This window comes from Ylistrum balloti, unplaced genomic scaffold (genome assembly GCF_031769215.1).
Source record: "Ylistrum balloti isolate Yb309-2 unplaced genomic scaffold, AGI_CSIRO_Ybal_v1 Utg369614, whole genome shotgun sequence".
Classification (NCBI taxonomy): Eukaryota; Metazoa; Mollusca; class Bivalvia; order Pectinida; family Pectinidae; genus Ylistrum; species Ylistrum balloti.
Genome location: NW_026781888.1, coordinates 1,829,651 through 1,855,933, shown reverse-complemented (window position 1 = coordinate 1,855,933; position 26,283 = coordinate 1,829,651). Strand labels below are relative to the sequence as shown.

The following is a 26,283-nucleotide window of genomic DNA, read 5'->3' as shown; positions in this document are numbered from 1 at the left end:
GTTTTCGTAGGAATTGCAAATGAATTTTTAAGTGTGTCGTAATCTGATTACTTCACCATTCGGCCGTGTGGTCTGTTAAAATTCGAATCTCTAATTATGAACATGGAGCGGGACAATACAACACAATATTCATTGTCGGTTCAAATGCTGATTCGGATTTGATTAATGTTCTACTCGAGCAGAGTACCATCTGCCGTGAAAAAATGTTGTCTAATTCAGATCAAGTGCCAAAATTGCCGAAAAATTACTTCCACTGTAATTTTAACCTGAATAGCCCAAACGCTATCAATCATTCGTTATTTGTTATATATTCTAGTTGTCATTTCAAAACTAATTCACAAAAAGCGATCTGTGTAAATGCGGTAATCTTTTATGTTTTATACCGATTAGCCTTGACAATTTGTCTGGACACGAGTGGGTCAAAAGAATTGAGCAGACGAAAATGCGATGATTTGACTATTTATTTTTTCCTTGTCGGACGGTAATATTACTATCGATTATTCACTACACGACAGAAAATTCAATTTGGAATATTGCAAATACTGTAATGAATTGTAATGAATTTCTTAATATCTGACTCTTTGATGATTAGAAATGGTGATCAAAGATTTCCTGTGTGTATGAATTTTCTACAGGCATAGTAGACGGCACACTGTCACAACGACTGTTTTTTTTGTCTCCAATAAGGAAACATAGCGGGCACTTTTAACATTATGAGGGTCCGTCATTTCTTCGAATCCGAATCTGAAGTTCAGTAGAATGGAGAAGACAATCAATGTTATAAGAGAATTGAAAACGCCGACGATAAAATCCGTCAAGTGTGCAAGCTAACCTTCTCGTCAATAAACCCAGGAATTCGCGATAATTATAATACATCTGTAATTGTATTTACGACAAGAAAGAAAATAACCAAGACGATGATAATATCTTGTCGTTTCTGCAGGTCGGTGTCCAAATTAATTGTAAATAAAAAAAACTGATGGTTATATCTTGAGATGGTAATCGGAATTTGATAATGAAATTTGATCCACGCATCCACGGACCGTGGTGAATTCATGGCAAGTCTATGTGCGTATACATCGTAATGGTATTTCAAGAAATTTTACTCTGAATTGAAATCAGAGTTTAAGGGCTTATGAAGTTGAGTTGCAAAAGCTCTGAATAAAATACAAAATCGTACAGTGAATTCTGCAGAAGTATGTACCATATTTAAGGGACGTTGAATGTAACACCCGCTAATGTAACCCTATACACAAACATCAATACCTATGAACTATTCACATCATACATACAACACTAGCTATTAGGTATACCAGCAATGGAAAGGATGAATTTCACGAAGTGTTTAGAAATTCGTTATCAATTAATCCATAATATTGCGAGACCGTGTTGTTAAAATTGAAACTGTCTAATTATCGATTATTGATATATATACATATATATTGATTTCCTCATTACTTAAGCTATGCTTTATACATTTGACGAGATAAACGCGGTGTTGTAGTCAAGACATGAAACGGGGAAAATTGTCATTGAAAAAAGTCCATATCCAACATTTATAAAACGTCGTGACGTCATTCTATAGGAGAACCATTTCATCACATCTAAAAATTAATGTAAGCTTTAGGTCCAAGCATACATCCTATCTACAGATAACTATATATATTGGAATAGATCCAGCATGTCTATTTTTGAAATGATTTTGAATTCACAACGGGTAAAATCTTATCTATTCCATACATAAAGTTCTTCATTTTCAAACAATCTGCTACGGATTCAAAGTTATCGGCACTTTCAACATCACCTCTCAGTTTCCTAAATTTAATTTTTTTTACTTCCGTAACCTTGAATTGGTTGTTGACAAACACCAGGGGCTGTCGTTCACATACAGCCTCTAAGTATCGTTCAAATCTCAATACCTCTCATCTACATACGTAGGTAAAGTCTACATTAACGGACGGCACGGAAAAAAACATTAATTTTGTTATTTTTTGTACTTTTTATATTTCCAATTACGTTTCTATGCTATCCCGATATTTAGTCGGTTGCCAATGTCCAGTCTGACCACTCTTTTGGTTAGAGAAACCTCTCCCAAATTTAGCTCTGATAACGTCACGCCATAGTTTTAAAAAACAAGGCATTTATGACGGACAGAAATGACAACAACAGAAGTGACACAGTAAGTGAAATCACGTTTTTCAGCGCTGGATATTGTTACGGGTACTCTAAGTAAGTTCAGGATTACGAATTAAGTGATATTAAATGCCAACAATTTCGCGACTGATTCAGACGGGTAGCCATTTTTGTGTACAGGCGACGGTTATGTGCACATGCGCAATCATATACGAACCAAAATCTATATATCCAGACTTTATCAACAGATTAAGATTTCCTTATAATAGTTATTAATTAACTTCTCCATCCGTATATTTTAGCGGAAACAAACTGTCCATGTTCATAAGGTGATACACTTCATATATATACTGTGATAACATCCTACCGGACGTTTGTATTCTACGGAATACACTACATTAATATACTGTATATCACAGTCAAAGGCCATCTACTGTTATAATCCTGGTTACCCACTCCTAAAACCCTGTAACATATTGTCATCTACTGTTATAATCCCGGTTACCCACTCCAATAACCCTGTAACATATTGTCATCTACTGTTATAATCCCGGTTACCCACTCCAATAACCCTGGAACATATTTTCATCTACTGTTATAATCCCGGTTACCCACTCCAATAACCCTGTAACATATTGTCATCTACTGTTATAATCCTGGTTACCCACTCCAATAACCCTGTAACATATTGTTATCTACTGTTATAATCCTGGTTACCCACTCCAATAACCATGTAACGTATTGTCATCTACTGTTATAATCCTGGTTACCCACTCCAATAACCCTGTAACATATTGTTATCTACTGTTATAATCCTGGTTACCCACTCCAATAACCCTGTAACATATTGTCATCTACTGTTATAATCCTGGTTACCCACTCCAATAACCCTGTAACATATTGTTATCTACTGTTATAATCCTGGTTACCCACTCCAATAACCATGTAACGTATTGTCATCTACTGTTATATTCCCGGTTACCCACTCCAATAACCCTGTAACATATTGTCATCTACTGTTATAATCCCGGTTACCCACTCCAATAACCCTGTGACAGTAGTTGTTGTTTACAATTAATAAGAAACATAAAAACATGTAAATATCAGTTTGATATTACGTCATACTTCTTTTTCTTGTAATTGTCCTTACTGTTTTATGTCAACATATCGACAATAGAGTGTTGGAACTGAAGACCTGTACTAAGAGAGATAACTCCTTGAATTGTGCTTTGACTGTATCCTGATTATTTTACCAAAAGAAAGTAACGTTTTGTTTAATATAATTGAACATTTTGACATATTTTTTTTTGTTCGATCAAGGAATAAGATAAGCGGTCTGAAGTCAGTAACATCGGTGTGATTGATGTATCTCCCGTATTACTTGTAATTAAGAAATGTCTGAAATTGACTCGAGGTTATTGTGTTGTAGATTTTAGGGGATTGAAAGAGAAACACATATTAGGCAATCATCAGGGCAGTTTTGTGATTTTCTTTTCTCCACACAACACTACCGTTCGTATTGACGGTTATCACATTTTGAAATACGGGCATGTGTCTAATGTACGTCCTTGTTATTCTGTATCTGGAAATCAATAAATTTTATTTTTATTTTCTGTTGTACATTTTTGATAGCTATCAAATAAGTGCGAGTGACTTGTCTAAATTTGTGTCCATGAAACTATTTAAACAGATCGGAGATAGTGGATTTAATTTATAGAATTCAGTAACCAGACAGTAGCGTCAGGTTCTACCTAGTATATATATATCATCATTTCTGTACTTTTCTAGAAAATTTCCCGATCTTTATGTTTAATTTATAAGTTATAAGTTATTAAGTTTTTCAGTTATAACTCAAGTATAAAAAAAACAAAAACAAAAACAGAAAAAAAAAAAAAAAAAAAAAAAAAAAAAAAAAAAAAAAAAAAAAAAAAAAAAAAAAAACAAAAACAAAAAAAAAAACGAAAAGAAAAAAAAAAAATGAAAATAGGAAGGATACAGCTTTTGCATATTTGTAGTATTTAGAATACAGAATAAATCTATATTTCCTGAACCGTTTTAATGATGTTTTTCTAGCATCTTTATGAGAGGTGCTACAACATCTACTACCGCTATGAACTTATTTTATTCATAGTGTATGTGTTTAAGTAATCCTGGTCATACGGTATCAACATAACGCGATTTGTGTCTAATATCACCGTTATTGAGTAGATGTTTCTGTATACAACGTTCGCTCAGCTTCATCTACTTGTGTATCCTCAGTTCTCCGGAATTCGATTGTTTCACAGTACAGGAAGACAATTAACGCATGTAATAGATTTTTGAAGATTCGCTTTGAAACTAGCTATGCGCTAGTTTTGAAGTTCTTTGAGATGCACTTACCATATGTTGTACATCATATGATATTTCCTATGAAACACAAACTAATTCTTTTTAAAGAAAAAAATATTGTATATAGTTAAAATATTAATCCGACATAAACGTTTACAATATCCAAAATATCAAAATACACAATAGTTGGATTACAAATATAACAAATGAAAATACGACCTTCATTTCACCCCTAAACACAAGGCAGTACTTGAGACACAAAGCATCATCATCCATATCGTTAGTAGTTGTGAAGAAAGTTTTTTGTTTTATCAGCTATTGCTGTATTGTAAGAGCAGCAGGAAAATCTAGAAAATTAAAAATCAAATAATTACATTAGGCATCTAATTAATTTTCAATATTTTCACTTGACAATAATAATAAATCATGTCGGTTCTCGTCAACAAGATGATCTGTTCAGACGTAGTACGAGTTATCTCTCTTAGTTCATGTGCACATCATATTACATATGTTTTCTAATGTTTTACGGTCAATCGATAATCATAGTCATTAAAAGTTAAAAACGTTAAAAAAAATAGAAGATAAAAAAGAACCGCTTACAAAAAATAAATCATTTTTGAATCCAAAAAGTTATATTTCTTAGACCGTCATAAATATAAACATGTTCACACATTGGAACCAATTCAATTTGGTAGTGCGCGGCCAGATAATTTCACATCTAGGCAAATTCATTCACTCCCTCTCTCTGTAGCCGAATGTTTTCTTGTGGTTTTTTGCTGTTTTCAGAGTTTTCCATGAGGAAACTGAACATAATAAACAACATGTGAAATAAAAACATCAAACATTCTATAAGCGGAATTCTCTGTTCCCTGCTTTCGTCTTATCTGACCCATTATGTTGTTGTAACATTGGACTCTAGACACCAAATTGCCTGAATATAAGAATTCCATCGGTGTTAATGCTGACACACAATTAAAGAAAAAAAAAGAAAGAAAAATGGAAACCGGCACGCTTCTGTAATTGTATATTTTTATTGTTTTGATTTCTCTTGAAATAAACTTTTATTTTGCTGACGTCTGTAATGCTTAAACATTAGTAAACTATTTGTGGTTTGCGAGCTATTGCGTATTATCATCAACTACCATCTGTTTGTCTAAACTATATTGTATACAATAATTTATAAATTACGGGCTGCTTTGTCAAATCAGGCTCATATACCTTTCATCAACGTAGACATATATCTGTTTATCTTCGATATTCCAGGAGTTACAATCACTTTCCCTCTCTAAACCCCGGAACATGTCATGGCAAAATTCTAGGCACAAGCGAAGTAATTTAATTGGTTCCAAGAGAAAAAATCTTACCAATCACTGACTGATACGCTCCTTTTGAATATCAGAATCGAACGACACCCAACTTCAAAGACATTACAATATACCGTTATGCGATCTGAGATTTGTTGGAAGTACATCAAAGGGTCAAGATGTTGTACATGTAACCATCAGTTTTGCCACGACATATTCCAGGCGTACAGAGAGCGAAATTAGCCCCTTGAGTATCGAAGATGGGATATATTTTAAGATGGATCTTTCCAGAAAAGATTTGAGAAGACAGAAAAACGCAATATTTTGTAACTATATAAATGATTCAAAAATACGTATGGAGTATTTTATACAATACAATATCAGTTGGAAACATCAGTAAATACAACACAAAATGTAGGTAGCTGGAAAAAAGATAAACAAATAAGCAGATAATTATGTTAAAGAACAAGTAAATGATATTTTGACACAATCCATTCCTTGAAACAATCTATATTAAGGTAAAAGTCAAAACTCGTATTTGTCTTCTCCCAAGACAAAGGGACAAAATCAACAGACACGTACATATTTACACCAAAATATATTTGACGTTTGCAATCGAGTATTGCTATACCGTACAGATTAAGTGGTAGGGAGTTTATTTTAATATTTGTTTTTATAAAGAAATTAGAAATGATATTAGATCTTAACTATTGATCCTATGAAGTCATAGTTATAACAATATAAAAGACAAAACAAGATGGCACATAGGCTATACAGTTTTACAGCTGGTAAAAAAGCGTCAAATTGGAACAAAAAACATCGCCTACATTATATAACCGTTTTTATATTATATCAGTACCGGTTGGTTGGTCACATGTTTCTCGTTTGTAACACATGTCGGTTTTCTGTATCTTAGCTCATTCGTCCTCATTTGATATCCTGTTTGATGAAGTTTAATTCCTTATCGACTTTAACGTATTTCATTTTAAGTTTGTTTTGTGTACTATTATACAGCCACGAAATGACTGACGCTGAGTTTAGGCTATAGGATAAAATCGTCAAGATCTATAAGAAAGTCACTGACAGTAAGGACGTATAGATATTGTATTGTGGTATGAAATAACTCGTGTATTACATGTTATAAGAACGTATATATTTAAATACCATGTATCTTATACGTTTCCATGAATAAGAGTTGGAATTCCCGTCAAAGCTTGACTCCTGAAAGTATATACATACCTGGTAATAGGAGTCAATTATTAAAACTTGACCACATAGAAGACAACTTCTATTTGATAAATTACAATGTGTTACGCTATTTTTTTTAATTCACACAGTCAGCGTAAATCATATCTAATCCTGTGAAATCAAAAGTGATATTCATGCAAGTACCGATGATATGACAAGGTAAACATGTCCCTGGGATTTCAACGTTTTGATACTGACACATCGATGCAATGTATTTGATAACTGTCACAAAATTCCACTGTACTAGACTGACATTTTGCTGGTATAACGTCACAAGCGAGAATCACATGATGTAATAAACTCCTCCCACAAACGACCCGGATGACTATTGTATGACAGGTCCCGAGCTAGCCTGAACATCTTCGATGCAGTTCTCACGCACTTGTATGGCAACTTCTCAAAATTGCTTCGTTCTAACTAATCGTGCATATTGCACTTCATTTGAAGTTCAACCAGATCAATTATATTGGCCGGAAAATTTGTTATTCTATGTATACAGTACCGAAGAAGCAAACCGAGAATACGTTGAGCGCGATGTTGTGTGATATAAATACACTGTATCATGTCTGTATATTGTAAATATAGAGACCGTACACAGTATAATGTCTGTATACCGGAAATGAAGAGACATTACACAGTACAATGAATGTATACCGGAAATATAGAGACCGTACACAGTAGAATGTCTGTATACCGGAAATATAGAGACCTTACGCAGCATAATGTCTGTATACCGGAAATATAGAGACTTTACACAGTATAATGTCTGTATACCGGAAATGTAGAGACTTTACACTGTATAATGTCTGTATACCGGAAATGTAGAGACTTTACACTGTATAATGGAAATATATAGAGACCACAGTTAATGTCACATATAGAGACTTTACACAGTATAATGTCTGTATACCGGAAATATAGAGACTTTACACAGTATAATGTCTGTATACCGGAAATGTAGAGACTTTACACTGTGTAATGTCTGCATACTGGAAATATAGAGACCTTCCACATTATAATGTCTGTATACCGGAAATATAGAGACCTTACACAGTATAATGTCTGTATACCGGAAATATAGAGACCTTACACTGTGTAATGGCTGTATACCGGAAATATAGAGACCTTCCACATTATAATGTCTGTATACTGGATATATAGAGACCGTACACAGTATGATGCATGTATGTCGGAAATATAGAGACCGTACACAGTACAATGTTTTGGGAACTTCTATAGACCGTACCACAAATTTAGCATTAGAGGAAACTATTTCAATAAAATTATTAAAACAAAGAATATAGAGTGGCAGGCCAAGAACAGATCCTTGTGGTATCCCTTTGGATCAATAACCCTGAATTGAGAGTGATAACCATCACTTGACATTTTACGTAAAAGATAATTTCGAAACCAAATAAGGAAATTTCCACAATTATCAACTTTCTGACACTTGTGCAAAATATCCATGTGCCTTACACTAATTATTTACTATTATCACAGAATAGTCTTCGCGATCTTTTCTTATTAAAACTGTAAACCATTTTGTCATATGTATTCAGTAACTGTTGACGAAATTCATATACAAAGAGACACGGATAAATGCAAAGTGAGGTGAGTTATTTATCTTATAATATGTTATAACATGAACATATTAGGGTTTTAATGCGTGTAGTCTGTAAAAGGCTGACCCGAACTTTAAACAGAAAACATGTTCAGATTCGTTCGATTGAAGGCGGCTATTTATAGAAAAAAGACAAAAGAAAACAAAACATAAATATCAACATTTTTATTGCTAATTAATTACCTGTATTCTGTTTCCTAGTGATTCTGTTTTCTTTTACAGATTAATTGTCTTAACGTCTCATTTACACAATGATTCATTAACATGTGGAAGGTCAATACAGATGAACCAGAAAGAAAGTTATGATCGGTAAAGAACAAGTAAATCTCAATGGTGGTAAGATGGACTAAAATGTTATCGCATTCGGACAATTCATAACTTTGATATTGATGATGCAAACCCATAGACGCAGTATTATGTTAACACGTAGCACGCTTCCTTGGTATCATAGTTATCTCCCCTTTACACCAGAAATTAGTCAGCATGTTTGTATGGACTCGGTACAACTTCCATCAGGCATTGAACAAATCTGGTCACGTGCTCTGTGAAAAGAGGGTTGTTAGTTAATATTTTAGACTCAAAAATAGATATTTTTTTGTAATGGTGGACAAGCTGTAACTGATTATAACTTTCGTTACCCAAAAAAGTAAGATATTTGCACGCCAAGAAACATTTGGTATTTTGTAACGTTTTAACTTTCGATACCTGTAGATATCAGATTCCCATTCTCACATTTTCAAAGCTCGGAATTAAATATCAAATAGAATTGTTACATATGTCTCAATTTCTAACTTTTGATATTTCGTTTTATACACATTATTTTATGACAAAATGGGTAAATAATGACGTTTCCTAAGTTTGAAAAGTTGAGCACTTAATAAGAAATCGTATGAAATTATAAATATGATAAAAAAATCTAAATTTCCTTTAATTTTTCTTCATCACTTATATCACTTTCTATTACTTCATACACTATTGTATTTCGTATCATGCGAAACCATCATATTTGAAAGATAGATGGACGGAGCGGTAAGATGAACCTGGGTCGTGTTACGTGACAAATCATTATTCAAATGTTATATCATAGAAATAAAAGTGTTTGAATAATACAATAAGTTAGACATTGTTACCAAGGTCTGAGCAATAAGCAGGTATTGAATCATTTCGTCCGCCCAGATATCTGGTACCTACTTGTCGGACATCAATGAAAGCGTGCTTCGTAAATAAGAGAGCGCATTTGGAAAATAAATAGATAATTAATTGGTCTACCAGTGATCTGTTATGTCATAACATTACATCCTAAAGGATTCGATTATTTCTCATTAAAGATCGTCTATAAATTGTTTTTAAATCTATGCTATTAAAAGTAAATAAATAATTTTTAAGATCACGGGAAAAATGTATACTTTAGAATCGTTGGCCTGTTTTGTTGCCATAGACAATAATACTAACTGAAGAAGCCCTGGTCTGCATGGTAGTGCACGAAAGGTACATAGAACACAAGTCCTCCCGACATAAATAAGAATGCGTACAGGAACTCAACGGTAGGATTCTGGATGATCGGTGCTACCACTAAGTACATCGAACACACTATGAAAATCAGTGGAAACAAAATGAAGATCTGCAAACAGAAAATGGAATCATTTTACTGACTTTCAGGGTTTGAAGCACAATAAGGTTTCCATTTTTTTGCTTTTCAATTTTATTTCGTTTTCGTGTCGACCTACACACAAATATGTTGATTGTCAGAAACATCAAGCTTTTACACACATGTGCTTGACGTTGTTCTGAGATTGTCATATATGAAAATTATTGAAAATATGTTGCCTGTGCATCTCCCTATTTAGATCGTCTTTTTTTTTTTACATCACTTTTACCTCAGAAACCTGCTGGGCTTCAAAATTAAGGCACGTAGCATCACTGACGAATCCTAAAGGACAACACAACGATTTCATGCTGATGAATTTCACTGTTTGTCTCCACTGTATTTACTCTAAATTAATCTATATTAAAACATGCTATTCAGTTATATGTCTTTTGTACAAAAAATCAATTAATAGTTTTGAATACTTCGGCTATTTGCTTGTTTTCCATATGTATAAACATGTTTTTCTTCCATGTGCAAGTTAAGGCTTTGTTTCAAAAATTTCATTTTCTCTCTGGTGTCTCTCTTGACTTATTACCGCTCATTTAGATTTTGTGTTGATTTTTCCTTTGTACTGAAGACTATAGGTTGCTTCTCCAAGCCATGACATACATACTAAACTATTTAAACCGTACATCGAGCTACCTGCTTTTCGTGTAGAATTGTATGTGACGAACAGTTACTCGTTACAGTTTCCAACTTATTACGTTAAGTTTGATTGCAGTATTTTTACAGGTGTTCCTACTTCACGGTTCGGTAGAGGCTTAGCAACCGTGAAGAAGTCTTTAAGCTAACTAACCTTTCGAGACATTCCAGATATTTTAGTAATGGCGACTCTACTACTCCTTACCTAACGCTCAGTATCATGATTTGCCTATCAGTGTAATGTCACCTTTTGTGGTTTGCTGATAAAGGCTATTTGCAGTATTCGTAGTGTAGCAGGCTTAGCACAAAGCACAACCTTCAAATACACACGCACCCATATATACACCCACCCCGCATACGACATGAGGTTGTACATTAAGGAACAATTTATGTTCATAGGCTGTCAATTACTGTACAACTAACTCTCGTCATGGCACTTGAGCTGTTGTGAAGACGTAATGACCTAACATAAATAATTACTGCTACAGGATGGGATGGCATCGTGTATTACTTTAATAGGGCGATACGTGTCTTTCATGGTAAACCTCAGCACCAATAACGCAAACACCGTGAGTCCATGGAATAGCCAGGCTGTGAAACTGAAGAAATTGATAAGGCTCCGAATATCGCCAAGTACCGTCAACAACACGGTTAGCAATGTCTACAACATAAAAATCAAATATTCAGAGAGAAGCGAGGCGAGGGATGATACCTAAAAACTATTCAATAGAGGTTGATGATGCCTGCTGTTATTCCAAATACCCCGATAACGAAAGCCATTCTCTTATCTAACGTAATCTAGATAAGGTGATGAAGACCAGTTCGATTTTGTCTTACAAACATTATATGATATTGTTAAAATGCATTTTGTCTGAGTTTGTTCTTACAGAGGTTATTGCTGTAGTTGGATTACGTTATTTATAAATTCAAGTATGGAAAAATCGCAAAAAAAAAAAAAAAAAAAATCTAAAAACTAATTTGCTCTGCTATGATAAGTATTCCCGACCTATCCCATGTATCGACATTCTGATGTCATTTGGTTGTATACATAAGCGTAGTATATTGCAGAAACAGTTATGTTCTTGTTGGACTGTAATAAATTTACATTATCAGTGTTAATATCATTTAAAACCAATATTGAGTTTGTAAAACAATGAACAAAAGATACAAGTGCTTGCTATACTCATTGTTATTTGCAAGAAGTTTGGGACCTGATCTTCTCTCATCTTCCTAAACGAATATGTTTTCCTGATGGCTCTCTTGACACTGCCTCACTGTTTGCCTTTAGATGCGTATCTACATTCCCCTATCTGTGCAAAATGTATGGGTACCTTTCCCTTGTCGAGACATCCAAAATCCTTGAACATGGCAGTTGTAATGACCAGGTGAGATGTCCTGCGGTATGTTGTCAACATGATACTTCAGTGTGATAACACTATACAATCAACATTAACCACGCCCTTTCACAAGAATGTGTCCATGAACACACCACAGCCTTCCGGAAACAAATGTAATAATTTCGAATACATAGGAAGACCGTTCCTAATATTGCTGTTGATAGGTTGTTAAATGATATACACTAGAAAAAAACAGTGACATATGTTTGATGTTTCTTTACAACACGTTTATGAGTTTCCATTATCATACCTATTTTATGTATATTTGGAATGAAAACATACCCGAAACTGTTATTTATCGATATCAGACAAAATCTAATGTTGATTTATGGGGAAAACCTTTTCCAAGTTTTGCATTATGTTTCAAGTCGTGTCCTGCTCTGTACATCAAACTCTCAAATCACACATCTGAACAAGATTCAAACCAATTTGTTTATAATAGGACAATAAATGACTTGCTAAAAGTGGTGCATCCATTGGAATAAAATAAAAATGTGTCATTTAAGAAACAAGAATACATGAATTTATATGTGTGATTAGGGATGACTTACTGTAAATATGATGCAGGGAATCGGAGTACACCTTTTACAACTGACGTATGACAAAACCTCAGGGAATTGATGTTCTCTGGCAGCAGCATACAGGATCCTGAAAAAAACATTAAATTTTGTAATCCATCAGATGGTAAAGCAATCACCAAACTTGTTGTGAATGAAGTTATAGCTGCTAAAAACAAACCTCCCAAAGACATATCACAAAATGATAAGGAAGGTATAACAAATACAGATTAACTCTTCATTTCAGCCATGAGCTCCGAACGGTCAGCAGTAACCAGAATTGTAAGAAAATATTCTAAACACACTGTCATGGTAGCAATATAAATGGTTTTTGACATTTTTTTGGAATAGCCTTAATTATTTATTGAAAGTCCTGTCGTTCAAGAAAGATGTGATTTCCAAGCTGCTAATTATAGATGCAAACTTGAATAGCTGCATTTAATATGATTTCCAAACTGCTCATAATGGATGTCATTTTGAATGTAGCAGCACAAGTCTAAATTGTATATACGACTAAATGTGGACACAATATGATCACTATGTAGTAAGCTGTCTTGTGTCAGTAAAAATTTTAACTCAAGAGATATGTATGTTATTGGCAGGTTTTGAACGAAGAACAAGGCGGAATAGTAGCGTTGTTCATGCAGAACTCGTTAATGGAAGTCCAGTCTCAGTAAGACTTTCAAAATGAATGGCGATATCAAGGAATCACACAGGTTTGAATTTCTTACCGGGCCAAATATAGAACATGTCATATACAGAAATGAAGGTAATATTTTAACACAGAAACCGAGCCTCTAACTAAATCCCCTATATTGCCAATTCCCAGCTTAACCCAGACGTTGTTTGGTTGCTGAAGTACTTCTTCTAAGAACAACTCCGGAAGGCTTTGTTTGATTCCAGCTAAATTTTGCATGAGCCATTACCACAGATAACAAGTTTAACATTTGTGAATTCTGACTTGGTGAACCACTTTGCCGGATTTTTAGAACCCAAAAATATACATTTCAGTTTCTTTCTTGACCTTCGGAAAACTGGCTATTTATTTTGTCTATTCAAAACTAGAAGATGGTCAAATAATGGATTTAAGTTATTTTGGCACATTTTCATGTTCTTGTTGCTATGTAGTTAAAATTCGTGAAATGAATTTTAACTTAAGTTGTTTTTCTTAATATCCAAGTTTCGTATCCTTACTTTGTAAAAAAGACAAAATTTATTTTTAAAAAATGCTTGGAAAATAAAAGAGAATTTCTGTTGCATATATATTCTTACACCTGTACCGGCAGTGTGACAGCTGATTTGTTTTGCTTTTACACTATATTTGACAATCAAACCTTTTAGAAAATCATCGTTAAAAAAGTTTTAAGCTGGACTTTTTTTTCTTCTTTTCATATGAGTTCATCCTTAAAACTATTCAATAAATTGCTCGTTATGGCAGTTTTTCGCGGAAGGTAAAACAACCATTTTGACGGTCAATAGTCGCATTTTATCTGCCTTCAATATTGGCGTCACAATTTTCACGTGTTTGGTGTCATTTTTGAAACCTTCAATAACAGTTCTTTCTGCTAACTTTATATTGAAACATTGCTGTGCAAATGTAACAATACAGATTTCTCTCGCGACTTCTTCAATCGTAATAGGTTTCTGATTTATTTAGTACATAATACAACACTTATTCTCCACGAGGTTCATTCTTATTTGTTAATTGTGTACAAACTGACAAACTATATATTACATAATTACCTCGATCCTCCAAATAAGTCTGCATTTGCTGTTCCTAATATTGAAAGCAAGACAGCAATTGTCATTAGCATACCGCCAGGTCCAAGGACAGTCTCTCCCCATGTCTAAAACATGCCAAAAACTATGTGCATTATTACTTGTCAAACACATCTGAGCATTCATGTAATACACACGTAGTTCACAAAATTGCAATCGTGACTGAATATTGATATTATGTCTTTTAAAGACTCATACAACATCGATCTGCTTGAAATATTTCTTAAGAGCAGTTTAGCTTATACGCTTTTGCTCCGTAGACCATAAGCTTATACAAGAATTAACAAACAGAACAAAACAAGCCGCTAAAACTTTTATTTGAATTTCCTGTCACCTTTTTGAACCAGGTTGAGCTTTGATATAAATTTTAAATAATTTCAATGGACAGTATGTGGAACCTGAAAGACAGACAGAAGGATGGCAAAACAACGCCATCACTCCACAACCTGATAATTGAAATACATAATTAGAAATTTACTCAATTATGTTCCACTGAGCCACTCGAACACACAACTGCCGTGTTCATCCTAATTAAGATAAGACAACGTGAAGTCAATAAGAACTGAAAGGAAGTTAAAATGCTTCTTTTTAATTATTAGAGAAAACGTAAGAAACTATAATTCACTTGTTAAAACAGGTGAACACTCCATGTTCAAAATGTGTTATTACATTCAACTTACTCCATTAGTATAACGTGCTGATTTTGTGTCTTCAATTTTGTTTTCACAAATATCTTTGTACTAGATAAATTACACTAGATATCCGTTTCTTTTGTAAATATGATAAATATGAGCATCCACTGTACATCCACCGCTAGAGAAGAGAACATTCAAACCCTTTGCAAGGGACATTGAAGAGAAGACTGGGCTTCCTGATCGTGGATGTTACCTTGTCTGCTACTAAGGGGACAATAAAAGGACCAAAATGTATCTGCTGCCACTATTTTCACACATAGGATCTAGATATTTTTCTTTCCTTCTTATCTTACAGAACAATATCTGCTCCTCCTATTACAACACATGGGTTATCGCTTTATTTCTGTGATTTATTTTCCATGCTCGGTCATTTAAGGAAGACACAATGTATAAGAGTTGATTGCGTGTGATTTTGTGAGGATGTAGCCTTTTCAAAGATAACGGAAAGGAACACAAGAAAAGCAGAATTGAAATTATCATATTCACCGTACCCAATATTGCCATTGAAGATTGAAGTTAGCTGTAGATGTCAAGGCCAGGATACTGTAATACATTGTTTGTATTTGTGTTAGACTAGACTTACGAAAGCTACAACTCTTGACTGCATAACTCCTTCTATTCCCAGTACCGTCAGGTACGAAATGTTTGCCAAGAAGTATACTATGATTGCGATAATCACGCCCAGGATGCTCGCTCGTGGCAGGTTTCTAGAAGTGAAAGAAATCAAACAAACAAAAATTATTCGTTTTCGTTCGTGCATTTGTGAAATGCATTATTTGTACATTTTATGTAAGTTTGATGTTTTTAACGTGTACAGAGGACAAAGCTTAAAGTTAAGCTCAATATGAATGTGGGAAAAGTCAGTAATATATCTTACCTTCTTTGAATAATCAACTAGCAAGACATCCATTTCAGCCATATATGGCAACTTTTGATACAGTGTAAAAATGTGTAAAGAGATCAAAAGCGGAGAAAGAATATTTAATAACACAATTCATCTATTCCATAGACTATTCCATTGTGATAAGTGTATACCTACCGTTTCGGATTCTTTAGTTCCTCTGTCACACAATTGATTCTATTCCTGAAAAGAATAGATGAGAACGAAATCAGATTAATTATTAATGGTATCCCCAGTCTTCTTGTTATCTATGCTTACAACGTACACTACTAATTCAAAAACTTATCACATTGTATTATATACCTGTGTAATATTTCCCCCCAAATTACCACAAGTGTTATAGCCTATTATGACGTCAGGATTTGATGGGTTTTTGAATTTTTTTCTGCTACACGTGGCTCAATTGTTGATCATGTGATAAGGTCGCAAATACAAATGGGAGCCGATGTTAGATTCTATGTGATATAGCAAAAGATGGAGAAAACATGTCTACAGCAGTAAGAGAGAAGTGAAAGACAATTTATGTTTCTTTAATATTACTACATTATAACTTTACCAACTAGCTATGTATTATCTGGTAAGGAATTAACACCGACGTAGGAATATAACATGGTTGTCGCTTTACAACAAGATCAAATTTAGAATTAATACAGATTTGCAATGAATTTCTTTAATTCATGGGCATAATCAATGCGAGTTATGTGACATAGAAACTTACCTGATTTTTTTATTTTTAATGTGCCATTTATATAGCAGAGAATACCAACAGAAAACTTTGCAAATCTTAAATGGATGACGAAGGAATTGTGATATTTTATTCGATGATTGGATTAATCAAAATTCATAACTGGTCTCTATGCATATATCACCGATTAAAACTATAATTTGAAATTGTCTGTATGATGTAAATGCCCCAACGCCTACTTTTGTGGCATTGTTTATGAACTTTCAAAAATTGTAAAATGTGACCTTTGACGCTTTAACATTGATAGATAGTGCCTTCAAAATATGACTTTGTTTCAGAACGAGATGAACGTTCACGAATAATAGTATATGCCTTCCATACTACTCTTTGAATTGCATGGTGTAATAATCTGATAGCATTTCAAGGCCAAACCATCGATAGACTAAGAATATATCTTTCTATATCGTGAGGATATGACTAAATGCTTGTCCTTTCCTTGTTTACTTTACTATCTTACATAAAATAAATATATGCATATCGTATGACCATAATTAAAAGGCATATAATTTTAAAAATAGGTGTTTATTTACCATTGTTTTTCAGCTTTTATATGATAATTTTTTTTAAAAATTCGATTTTGTCATATCTACACTGAAATTAACAAATAAAAAGCATACCTCATCATGTTTTCCTGAAACTATGATTGATAATATTGCTGGTATTACTGTGAAATGACATTATAGTTGAGGCACAGTTTCGAGGATTCCGGGGAAATACACCCGGAAGGCCTCGTACCTCTTCATTAAATGTGCTGTCAGCTCTCAGTTATCGTTAAATTCCAAATTAATACAGATGTTTCTACCCGTCGATGCGTCTGTCTGACAATATTACATTATGATAATTAAGCATTCATTTATAACGACAATACACCTAATTTTCGCACCAAACAAGTTAGATATTGCCTGTCTCAGGCCAGATATTTAAAACGTTCCGTAACCCACTCTTCAATCCGTTTTCACATGTATTTTAGAAACCAATCATAAGTATTTTTTCTAAAAGAAAACAAAAAGTACGATTTTTCCCCCAAATTTTGACTATGTTTTGATAATCGTTATATTTACTGTTAAGTGGCACGAAGTTTATCAATACTGATATCCATGGTCATGCTGAGTTACCATTGTGTTTCTCTAACCTGATTTAATTTTTGTGTATAGCAAACAACCTAAAACGCCAAAGTCAATGCAAACTCCAAAACCGGATATAGGTAGAGAAACAAACGGATTACCAGGATATGGAAAGAGTCGCGTCACAAAAGAGTCGAACCTCCCTTCATTTCCACTGACGCAATGAAAGCTACGCGATATATCCGTTTTATGCCACTCTATTCATACATACCATCCTCCATATGCCCAAGTGGCGTTGTAGAATGCCAGTGCGATCGACGAAGCAGAATTTGTGTTGCCAGAGAACCCCTTCTGCATAGTAGCTGTCTCACCTGTAAGTAAATTGAATCTTGTAAGTAATGTACATTGGCACAGGAAAATATGTCTTTTTCAGGTAGTGTGATGATATCAGGCTTGAAATGCTGAAATATTATATTATTATGAACGAAGTTTCATTCGAAGTATTTCACTTCACACTTAAAAAATCGAAATCCTTTATATCGAATACTCGGATTTATCCAGATGTCCCGCCGACGTCGTGATAATAGGATATAAAAAAATATGTAGCCATCATGCCTTAGCCTTTCTATTACAGCACAACGAAGTTCCATGTTTTACAATATTTTCCCGAGGAACACAAGGGAACACGATATTACATTTACCCTATCAAAAGCTTGTTTTCTTTTCCTCTCTCCCTTTAAGAGCGTAATTCGAAAGATAAAAACCGCGATTATCCAATTTTGGTTACTGAGGATATTGGTATTTATGTGAACTAAACCCGAGTTGAAGAGATGCCAATATATATCAAAACTGTTATGATGCAATAAGAGCGTTATCTTTGACGTGATTAAAACAATTTAAAACAATAAGATGTTTCGTATATAAAAATGGGTGCAGTTTCATTGTGGAATCAGATGATAATCCGTTCTTACCTTGGCCGAGCAGTACAAAACCTCCTACGATGATAACACCGAGAACGACCAGTTTAACAGCAGAGGAACACACTTGCAGACCCGCAGAATGTTTTGTATCCCAGCAATTTATGATGGCAAGGGCGACTATTAAGGAAATGTAATAAAAAATCGTCGATTCTGAAGAAGTTGAGTACACGACATCTTAACCTATGGTAAATAAACATGCTCAAAATAAGGCAATATCGATGAAGCAACTTCATCTGCATATGTCAAAGTATTTTCTCTTAAAGCAAGTCACAAATAAAAACTTATTGACATATATAAATCCACTCCAAACTTGTTTGAAGAAGAGTATAACATGATTAAACAGAGGATTACTCCGGAAAAGAAATGGTTGTTCCGGAAGGGTAGCCATCTTCTGCGTTGTAAAATGTGTATCATCAGCATGAGGACGGGCGTCCGAAGGAAATCGTGTATGGAAAATTACGGCATATGATAATGAAGCCATAATATTCACTGCTCCTGCACAGTTCTGCTTATGTAGAAGTGTCAAATGGGTATGGTCATTTTCTTAAGTATTGTTGACATAACTTTGCCTAAGAAAGGGGGCGACCATGTATTTACCGTGTGTAGAATAAGGTTAACGAATACAAATATCAAAATCAATCAGATTATCTTTCCATGAAAAAATTCAGTTTCAGATTGCGAATACCAATTATTCTTTGTCGTGACTGAAGTACTTTATATAACCATTGAAAAATGCATGCATTACTAAAGCGATGAACTGCATCTTCGAAGACTTAACATCCCGAATGCAACGTATGACAGCAATTTATACAATAACACATAACAGTACCAAATAAGTTTAATTATTTTCCAATATTTATCATTGTTCACTCACAAAGACTTTGCTTTGATGTACGCCAAATTGGTACAAGCGTGTGCGTGCAAATGTGGCTTATCTGCTTGATGGAAAGTTGTCTCTGTTGGTTTGTCTTAGAAGATGGCACAGTTTTAAGATTCTCTTTGTCAATCATTTGTGACTGATATGGCTATTAATTCTATAACAAATATCAACATCTCAGATATTTCAGTAAGTAATGTATCCTTATGTTTCGGCAGAAACTCACTCATTATCAAAACAGCAATGATTTTGATGAGAGTTTGAGAAGTTCCACAGAAATCAAATAAGATAACCGTGTATTCTGCGAAGATCAGGATGGAAACGGCAATCAGCGTAGGAGTCAGCACTATGCTCTGTGTCCACGCAAACAGAAAAGCGATGATCTTTCCTAACCCCGCCAGCAGGTATGGGTATTCACTTCCCGACTTGGGTATAAGACATCCTAGCTCGCAGTAACACATCGAACCTGTCGGGATATTAACAACTGTTGACATGGCTAATTTGTGAAACTGATTATTCAAACGAGCATTTGGACAAAGGAATACTTTCAGTTTTTATTTACACTTCAAGTATAATGTCAACTCATATACAGGAATACCCCTTATCATGAAAACTACAGGACACATAAGATTAAAAATTCTATCTAGATCTCATGAGATCACGTAAGTGTTTTGGCACTAACCATCGTATTATCTTTTTAAGTTCTTTATCCGATGAATACAATTGCTTGTGTTTCTGTTTTATTTGGTTTTCAGTAACACTTTACATTGATACGTGAGTTAATCATATGACACCTATACAATACGTCAGTAAGAAACACTCAACGTCCAAGATGACCGAATGTCAGTCATTTTGTTTCTCCGATCGTTCCCCAAACAGAAAATGTACCAATAAGAACTTAGATATGAGGAAAAACTATCTGAAACCTGTTGAGGAATAGCTATCACTTTCATCATCCAAGACAGCAGCATATCAGCAATTTGGTTTGAACACTGTGCCTGGTGTCGCCATTGCACGTCTTTTATTTTCTTTTATTGCAAATGTCTACTTTGACTCTGCCTCGCTGTTGGACTTCAGTTGAGAAATTTTGAGAAAACCTTTGGGTTCTCTCCTATGGCATAAGCATAGTAGATTCTTTAAGAAGAGGTCGCAGAGAGATCGTTACGGTCATCATTCTGATAGGTTATTTTTATGAGCTGGCTCGTTTCTTCAATTTAATCTGTAAATTTCTATTCAGAACATGATAAAACAAATGACGAAAACAAACAGTAACCAGTCTCATAAAGGACAACAGACAACAAGAGATCAAGGTAATCCGACGTGTGAAACTTTGAAAATGATCCATTGCTAACGTGTCTAGAAACAGCGATAGCAATTTTTAACTCTCAAACCTTTTTATTACCTCTCCAAACGCAGACAACTAGAGGTGATATTAGTCATAGATAGATGAGACTGTTTGTCATGACACCAAAAATATCTTTCATAACCATCAAGTCCTTCTAATTATTTTGCATATGTTATGAAAACTTACCTATAAGGGCAAGAAGTCCCGCTAACACCCACACCAAAAGACTGAGCCCTACTGACCCAGTTTCAAACAGTACACCTGTCGGAGAGAAGAATATTCCAGATCCTGGAATTTAAAAAAAAAATCAATCGACTGAAAAAGCCATTACAAGTCGCGACAATGGCAATTTATTGTCAATATATATATAGAAAAATATGTGATACAATATCATTACAACAAAAAATCCCGATGTGAAATGATTTTAAAAACAACTTTGTAACAGATATGCTATGAAGCGCCAACAATAGCCAATTTCATTGTACTTTGTAAACAAGAGGTCCAGAGTCTGCAACACCAACCTTGATGTTTCATCAACTCATTTATATCACATAATGAAAATTTAATGATCAACCTCTATGTCTCATACGTGCTTATATGGAATTGAGTAGTCTATATCTGAAGTCTTAAAAAGGTATATTGCAACAAATTAGTTGATCGACAGCTTGCTATATTAACAGATAAAGTACTGTTTGTCATAAAGATCCAGGTGAGCGATACAGACCCTCTAGGCCTCTTGTTACAATTTACAAGAATGATTAAACAGAATCTACATGACTGCACATCTCCGATATGTTGGCATATAAGAGGAAATAGCGAATAAATTGATTAATAGATCACAAATCATTATCAACTTAGCTGTATTCTAAAGTCTATAATAACACATGCGACAGCACACTCCACAATGTCAGTAAAACCCTTCTGGTGTAAATCCTGATGTAGAGCTCCCTCTGTTTTTGCATAGTACCCTAATAACCTATTCCACCTGTCTGATATCCTTGCGTTGTATAACGTATTTTCACAGTTACAGCACCAATTGGGTTTTAAATATGTCATCTTCACGACAGCTTCTTAACAAAATGATCGTCAATAAACGTGAATGGCCACACAACTACCACAGCACACAGCTGGGCCACCATAGTAAGCAAATGCAGTTCATCACGACCGCATCTAAAGTATGTCAATACTCTTGTTACGACACTACAGTTAATGCACACAACACTGCATACTATTACTGTCACTACTCAACCATCTCCATTACGGTAAATAAACATCTGTATACAGATGTTCAGGGCTTCCATAGGTTCAATGAGGACTCCACTCATAGTAATATGGAAATGACCCTGAGCAAGGTGTACAATAAAGGAACCAACGAGCATCGAAAACGTCTTGCTTCATATCGCACAAAATAGAAACAGAATATTTCTTATTGAGATCGCAATGCTTGAAAGGCATAATAATGCGAACAGGTGCTAATATATCGAATCAACTCTGACATGTTAACATCATAGGTTTGGGATGCAGGGATGTTGCTATCTAGAAATAATACTATTATCATGTTTTATCATACAGCTTGGTGGAAAGCTGACCAATTTGGTTGGATAAATAAGCGGCTGATGTAAAAAAAATCTGTTGTGACCTTGATTTCCAACTCTAGTGGGTATATGCCAAGGACGTGGTCAATACATTTCTTGTTATTTAAAGACATCAACATATCTGAAAGTAAAATTAAACGACGTTGCATTGTCTTTGTGACCTGTTTTATAAGCTCTTAAATAAATACAGCCTCGTTTGCCTTTCGGGCATGATGAGGTAATAAATGAAATTTTAATGTTAACATTTAATAAGAATTAATACCTTATCAATTTGAAAATTTGATACATTCGTGAAAGTTGCAAATAAAGACATATCATTGGCAAACACTTGCAAACTCACCGATAATGGCGTTAACGGCAAATGAAACAGCACTGACAAGTCCAAGATTTTTCTTCATTCCAACTGTCTCTCTTTTCACTGCCGAAGAAACAGTGTTGTCACTAATGTATCCCATTCTTCGACCAACTTTCCCTGTGTCATCAGACATAGAAGATTTACATTCACTAAATTTACTAAATTTCATACAAAACTTCTATATAGATATACAACGACAATAAAATGGCAAGAAAGTTCAGTAAGCACAGACATGGTGTCTTTATATGTTAGTTGTTTACATTAAGGAACAATTTCTTCATATAAAAGTGACCATAATGACGTCATAATTATTTCTATCGACATGACAAAAGACGAATATTTTAAGGGACATTACAGATAGAAACATGGGTAATGCAGAAAAGACACGAATATATCTGTTGCGTATTGGGCGATTTAGTCTCTTTAAGAAAGTACTCTTTGATATTTTGACCGGATGTAAGAAATAATGTAATATGAAAATCGATTTCTACATAATGTTTTATGTTTTTTGATGTAATTTGTTAATCAAAGCTAAATAAACTGAAACGTCAAGCATTATCTGACATTTTGAAGACATTTCGCTTCCGTTTCGACGACTTGATTCAGTTAATAACGGCAACAATTAGGAAATGGGAAAATTTAGATTGGGACCACTAGACCTAAATTGTAGTACATCAAAATGAATATATGAGTTTGTTCCTAGATCTTGGAAAAACTGACAATTTTAGTGAAAATTGTAAAGCAAGTTAATTACTGCAACCCCTCATTTTAAAAAAAAGATGATAAAATAATCATCAAATAAAAAATGGTCATTTTTCAAAATAAAAAAAAAATAAATGAATAAATAGATAAATAAATAGACAAGTTTTTGGTTGCTACGTAGGTATAAGCCAGTGAAATCAAATGAAAATAGAATATTTTCACGTTATTGTTTTTTTAATATACACGTATCCTCTTAATGATAGACGAAAATATATCTGTCGCGAAAATAACAACGAACGTCTGTAATTTGGATCAACATAATGAAAAATATGTGAAACTGAATTATTTCCTGTAATACATATTCTGACGCCTGAATTGGAAAAAGGAACGCAGCAAGAAATTTATGTTTTGCTTTCAAATTACTCTCTAAAACCTAAACTTTCATCGACAGAGTACACGTTTAATACTGGAAATGTATTACTTTTCAGAGATGCAAATCTTAAAGGGGTCTAAATTGTTAGATTTCTAAGCCGGTAAAAACATTATAACGTTTAAATATGTTTTAAGTTGTGCACTTTCTGTTAAATATAATATGAGAAAGCTTGCATAAAGATTATTTTTAAAAAGATGAGCACCAATCACTTATTCATATTATTAAGTGGGAAAATTTTAAAACTATAACAAAGCGGCGGGTTAGAACGAGGTTCCAAGAGGTCACGTGATGAACTCCACTTTCTCCGATCAAAACAGCGAATGGCATTAGACACAACAACAATTGTTGACAAGTGTTCGTTTGAAGCTGAAAATCTATAAATGTTTTCTCAAAAAAGTGTTAAAATTTTGTTAGTAGTCTAACTTCAATATTGCAATGATTTCCCGAAGTCAAACGCATGGCAAAAATAATGAAATCTAACCATCTAGTCTCTTTAATGTCTTCTTAAATCTACAGATTTTGTACAAAATTGAACGGGAATGAAAATAAAAATGCAAACATTACATGTTAATAAACAAACTACACTGTCCTATTTTATCATTTACCATTGCTCCCAATATGATATGTTTGCCTGCATAAAAGTTGAAAAATCTTACTTTGTTGAGATCCAGAGGTAAAATCCATGACTATCCGTATAAATATTTTGCTATAACACTACAATACAGCAGTTATTTCTTTACACGTATTGAATGTCCTTACAAAGAAGTTTATCCATTAAAGCTGTAATTACACACATACTATACGACCATGTCACTGGCTGTTTCATATCCTAATGCGCACAATCTGACAGTGAGCGAATATTTAATTGGAAATACTGTTAGGAGAGTACATGTGGAATAAACGGTCGCAGACGTAAACATACTCTGACAGTTGTTGTACCGAACAGGTAATGATGTCTTTCTGTATATAGAAATTACATCTTTTGATATGCAATTTCAAAAACAGTGTCCGAGTTTTTAAATGTCTAATGTCGAGTTCCATACGAACAGATATTATTCAGTCATGTCTGTTTTCATTGATGCAAGCTGCAATTCTCATTTTCGAAATGGACAGTGGTATCTGTGCTTCATGCTACAACATCAAGGTTATGATATTTTCACATGCCTTCATGTATCCATTACAACTAAAGTGATTGAGTTTTCTCATATACCAAGGTAGCCATAGCAATGAAACATATATTGGAACTTTGACGCTTTCTGTTCTGTTTGAAATTTTAGAATTTACTTAACAGTTGTGTTGATTTGATTGTCTTCAAACCGTGCGATGAGGGTTAGTCTCCTGATGATGTCATTAAAGTTTGGTACACATGTTTATTGTTCCGTTCCTGCAGTGTTCTGTGCCTGATGGTTATATGCCCCGTATAAGATAGGGATAAGTTTCCCTGACAGCACTTATGGATGGTTTGGTTGATTTTAATGTCGTATAACATTTGAAATTTGTTACCGATAGAGTAGAAAACATTACTGAGGAAGGCAAAAATTTCGAAAAATCTTTTTCTTGGAGTGGCCACGTGGTGACCAGAGCAATTCTTTAGAGGGCCAGTAGAAATCATGAGGCGAAAATATGGCGGCGTTTATCTTTCTCTCATCAAAATGGAAACATCATATACTTCGATAAATGAGTTATCTAGACTGAAATAGTTTAACGGAAGGAATGAACAATTTGTTATGTTTATTACGAAGGAATTACACGAATGATTGTTTTTCCCCAGTGTATTTGCAATAACATACTTTATTACGGGACAAAATAGACCCACATTGCAAGGTATTCGTTATGAAGTGCTGGCAGAAATAATATGATGGAACCTAGCCTAGTTGGCTTTAAGAAGCAATCAAAAAGTTACGAAAGATGATAAAACACTATGACGAGAACGA

General features: G+C 34.1%; 1 protein-coding gene across 1 annotated transcript; it reads right to left on the bottom strand.

Moving 5' to 3' along the window:
* Positions 1-9,108: 9,108 nt before the first annotated feature.
* Positions 9,109-23,314, bottom strand: LOC132547950 (b(0,+)-type amino acid transporter 1-like). Its single transcript, XM_060211770.1, has 12 exons — positions 23,200-23,314; positions 21,451-21,552; positions 20,146-20,385; positions 19,034-19,159; positions 18,334-18,433; positions 16,392-16,436; positions 15,936-16,059; positions 14,622-14,725; positions 12,873-12,969; positions 11,436-11,585; positions 10,087-10,255; positions 9,109-9,176 (listed from the first exon to the last, which is right to left on the bottom strand). The coding sequence occupies exons 1-12, from the start codon at positions 23,312-23,314 to the stop codon at positions 9,109-9,111; spliced, it is 1,440 nt and encodes a 479-aa protein (XP_060067753.1).
* Positions 23,315-26,283: the final 2,969 nt, after the last annotated feature.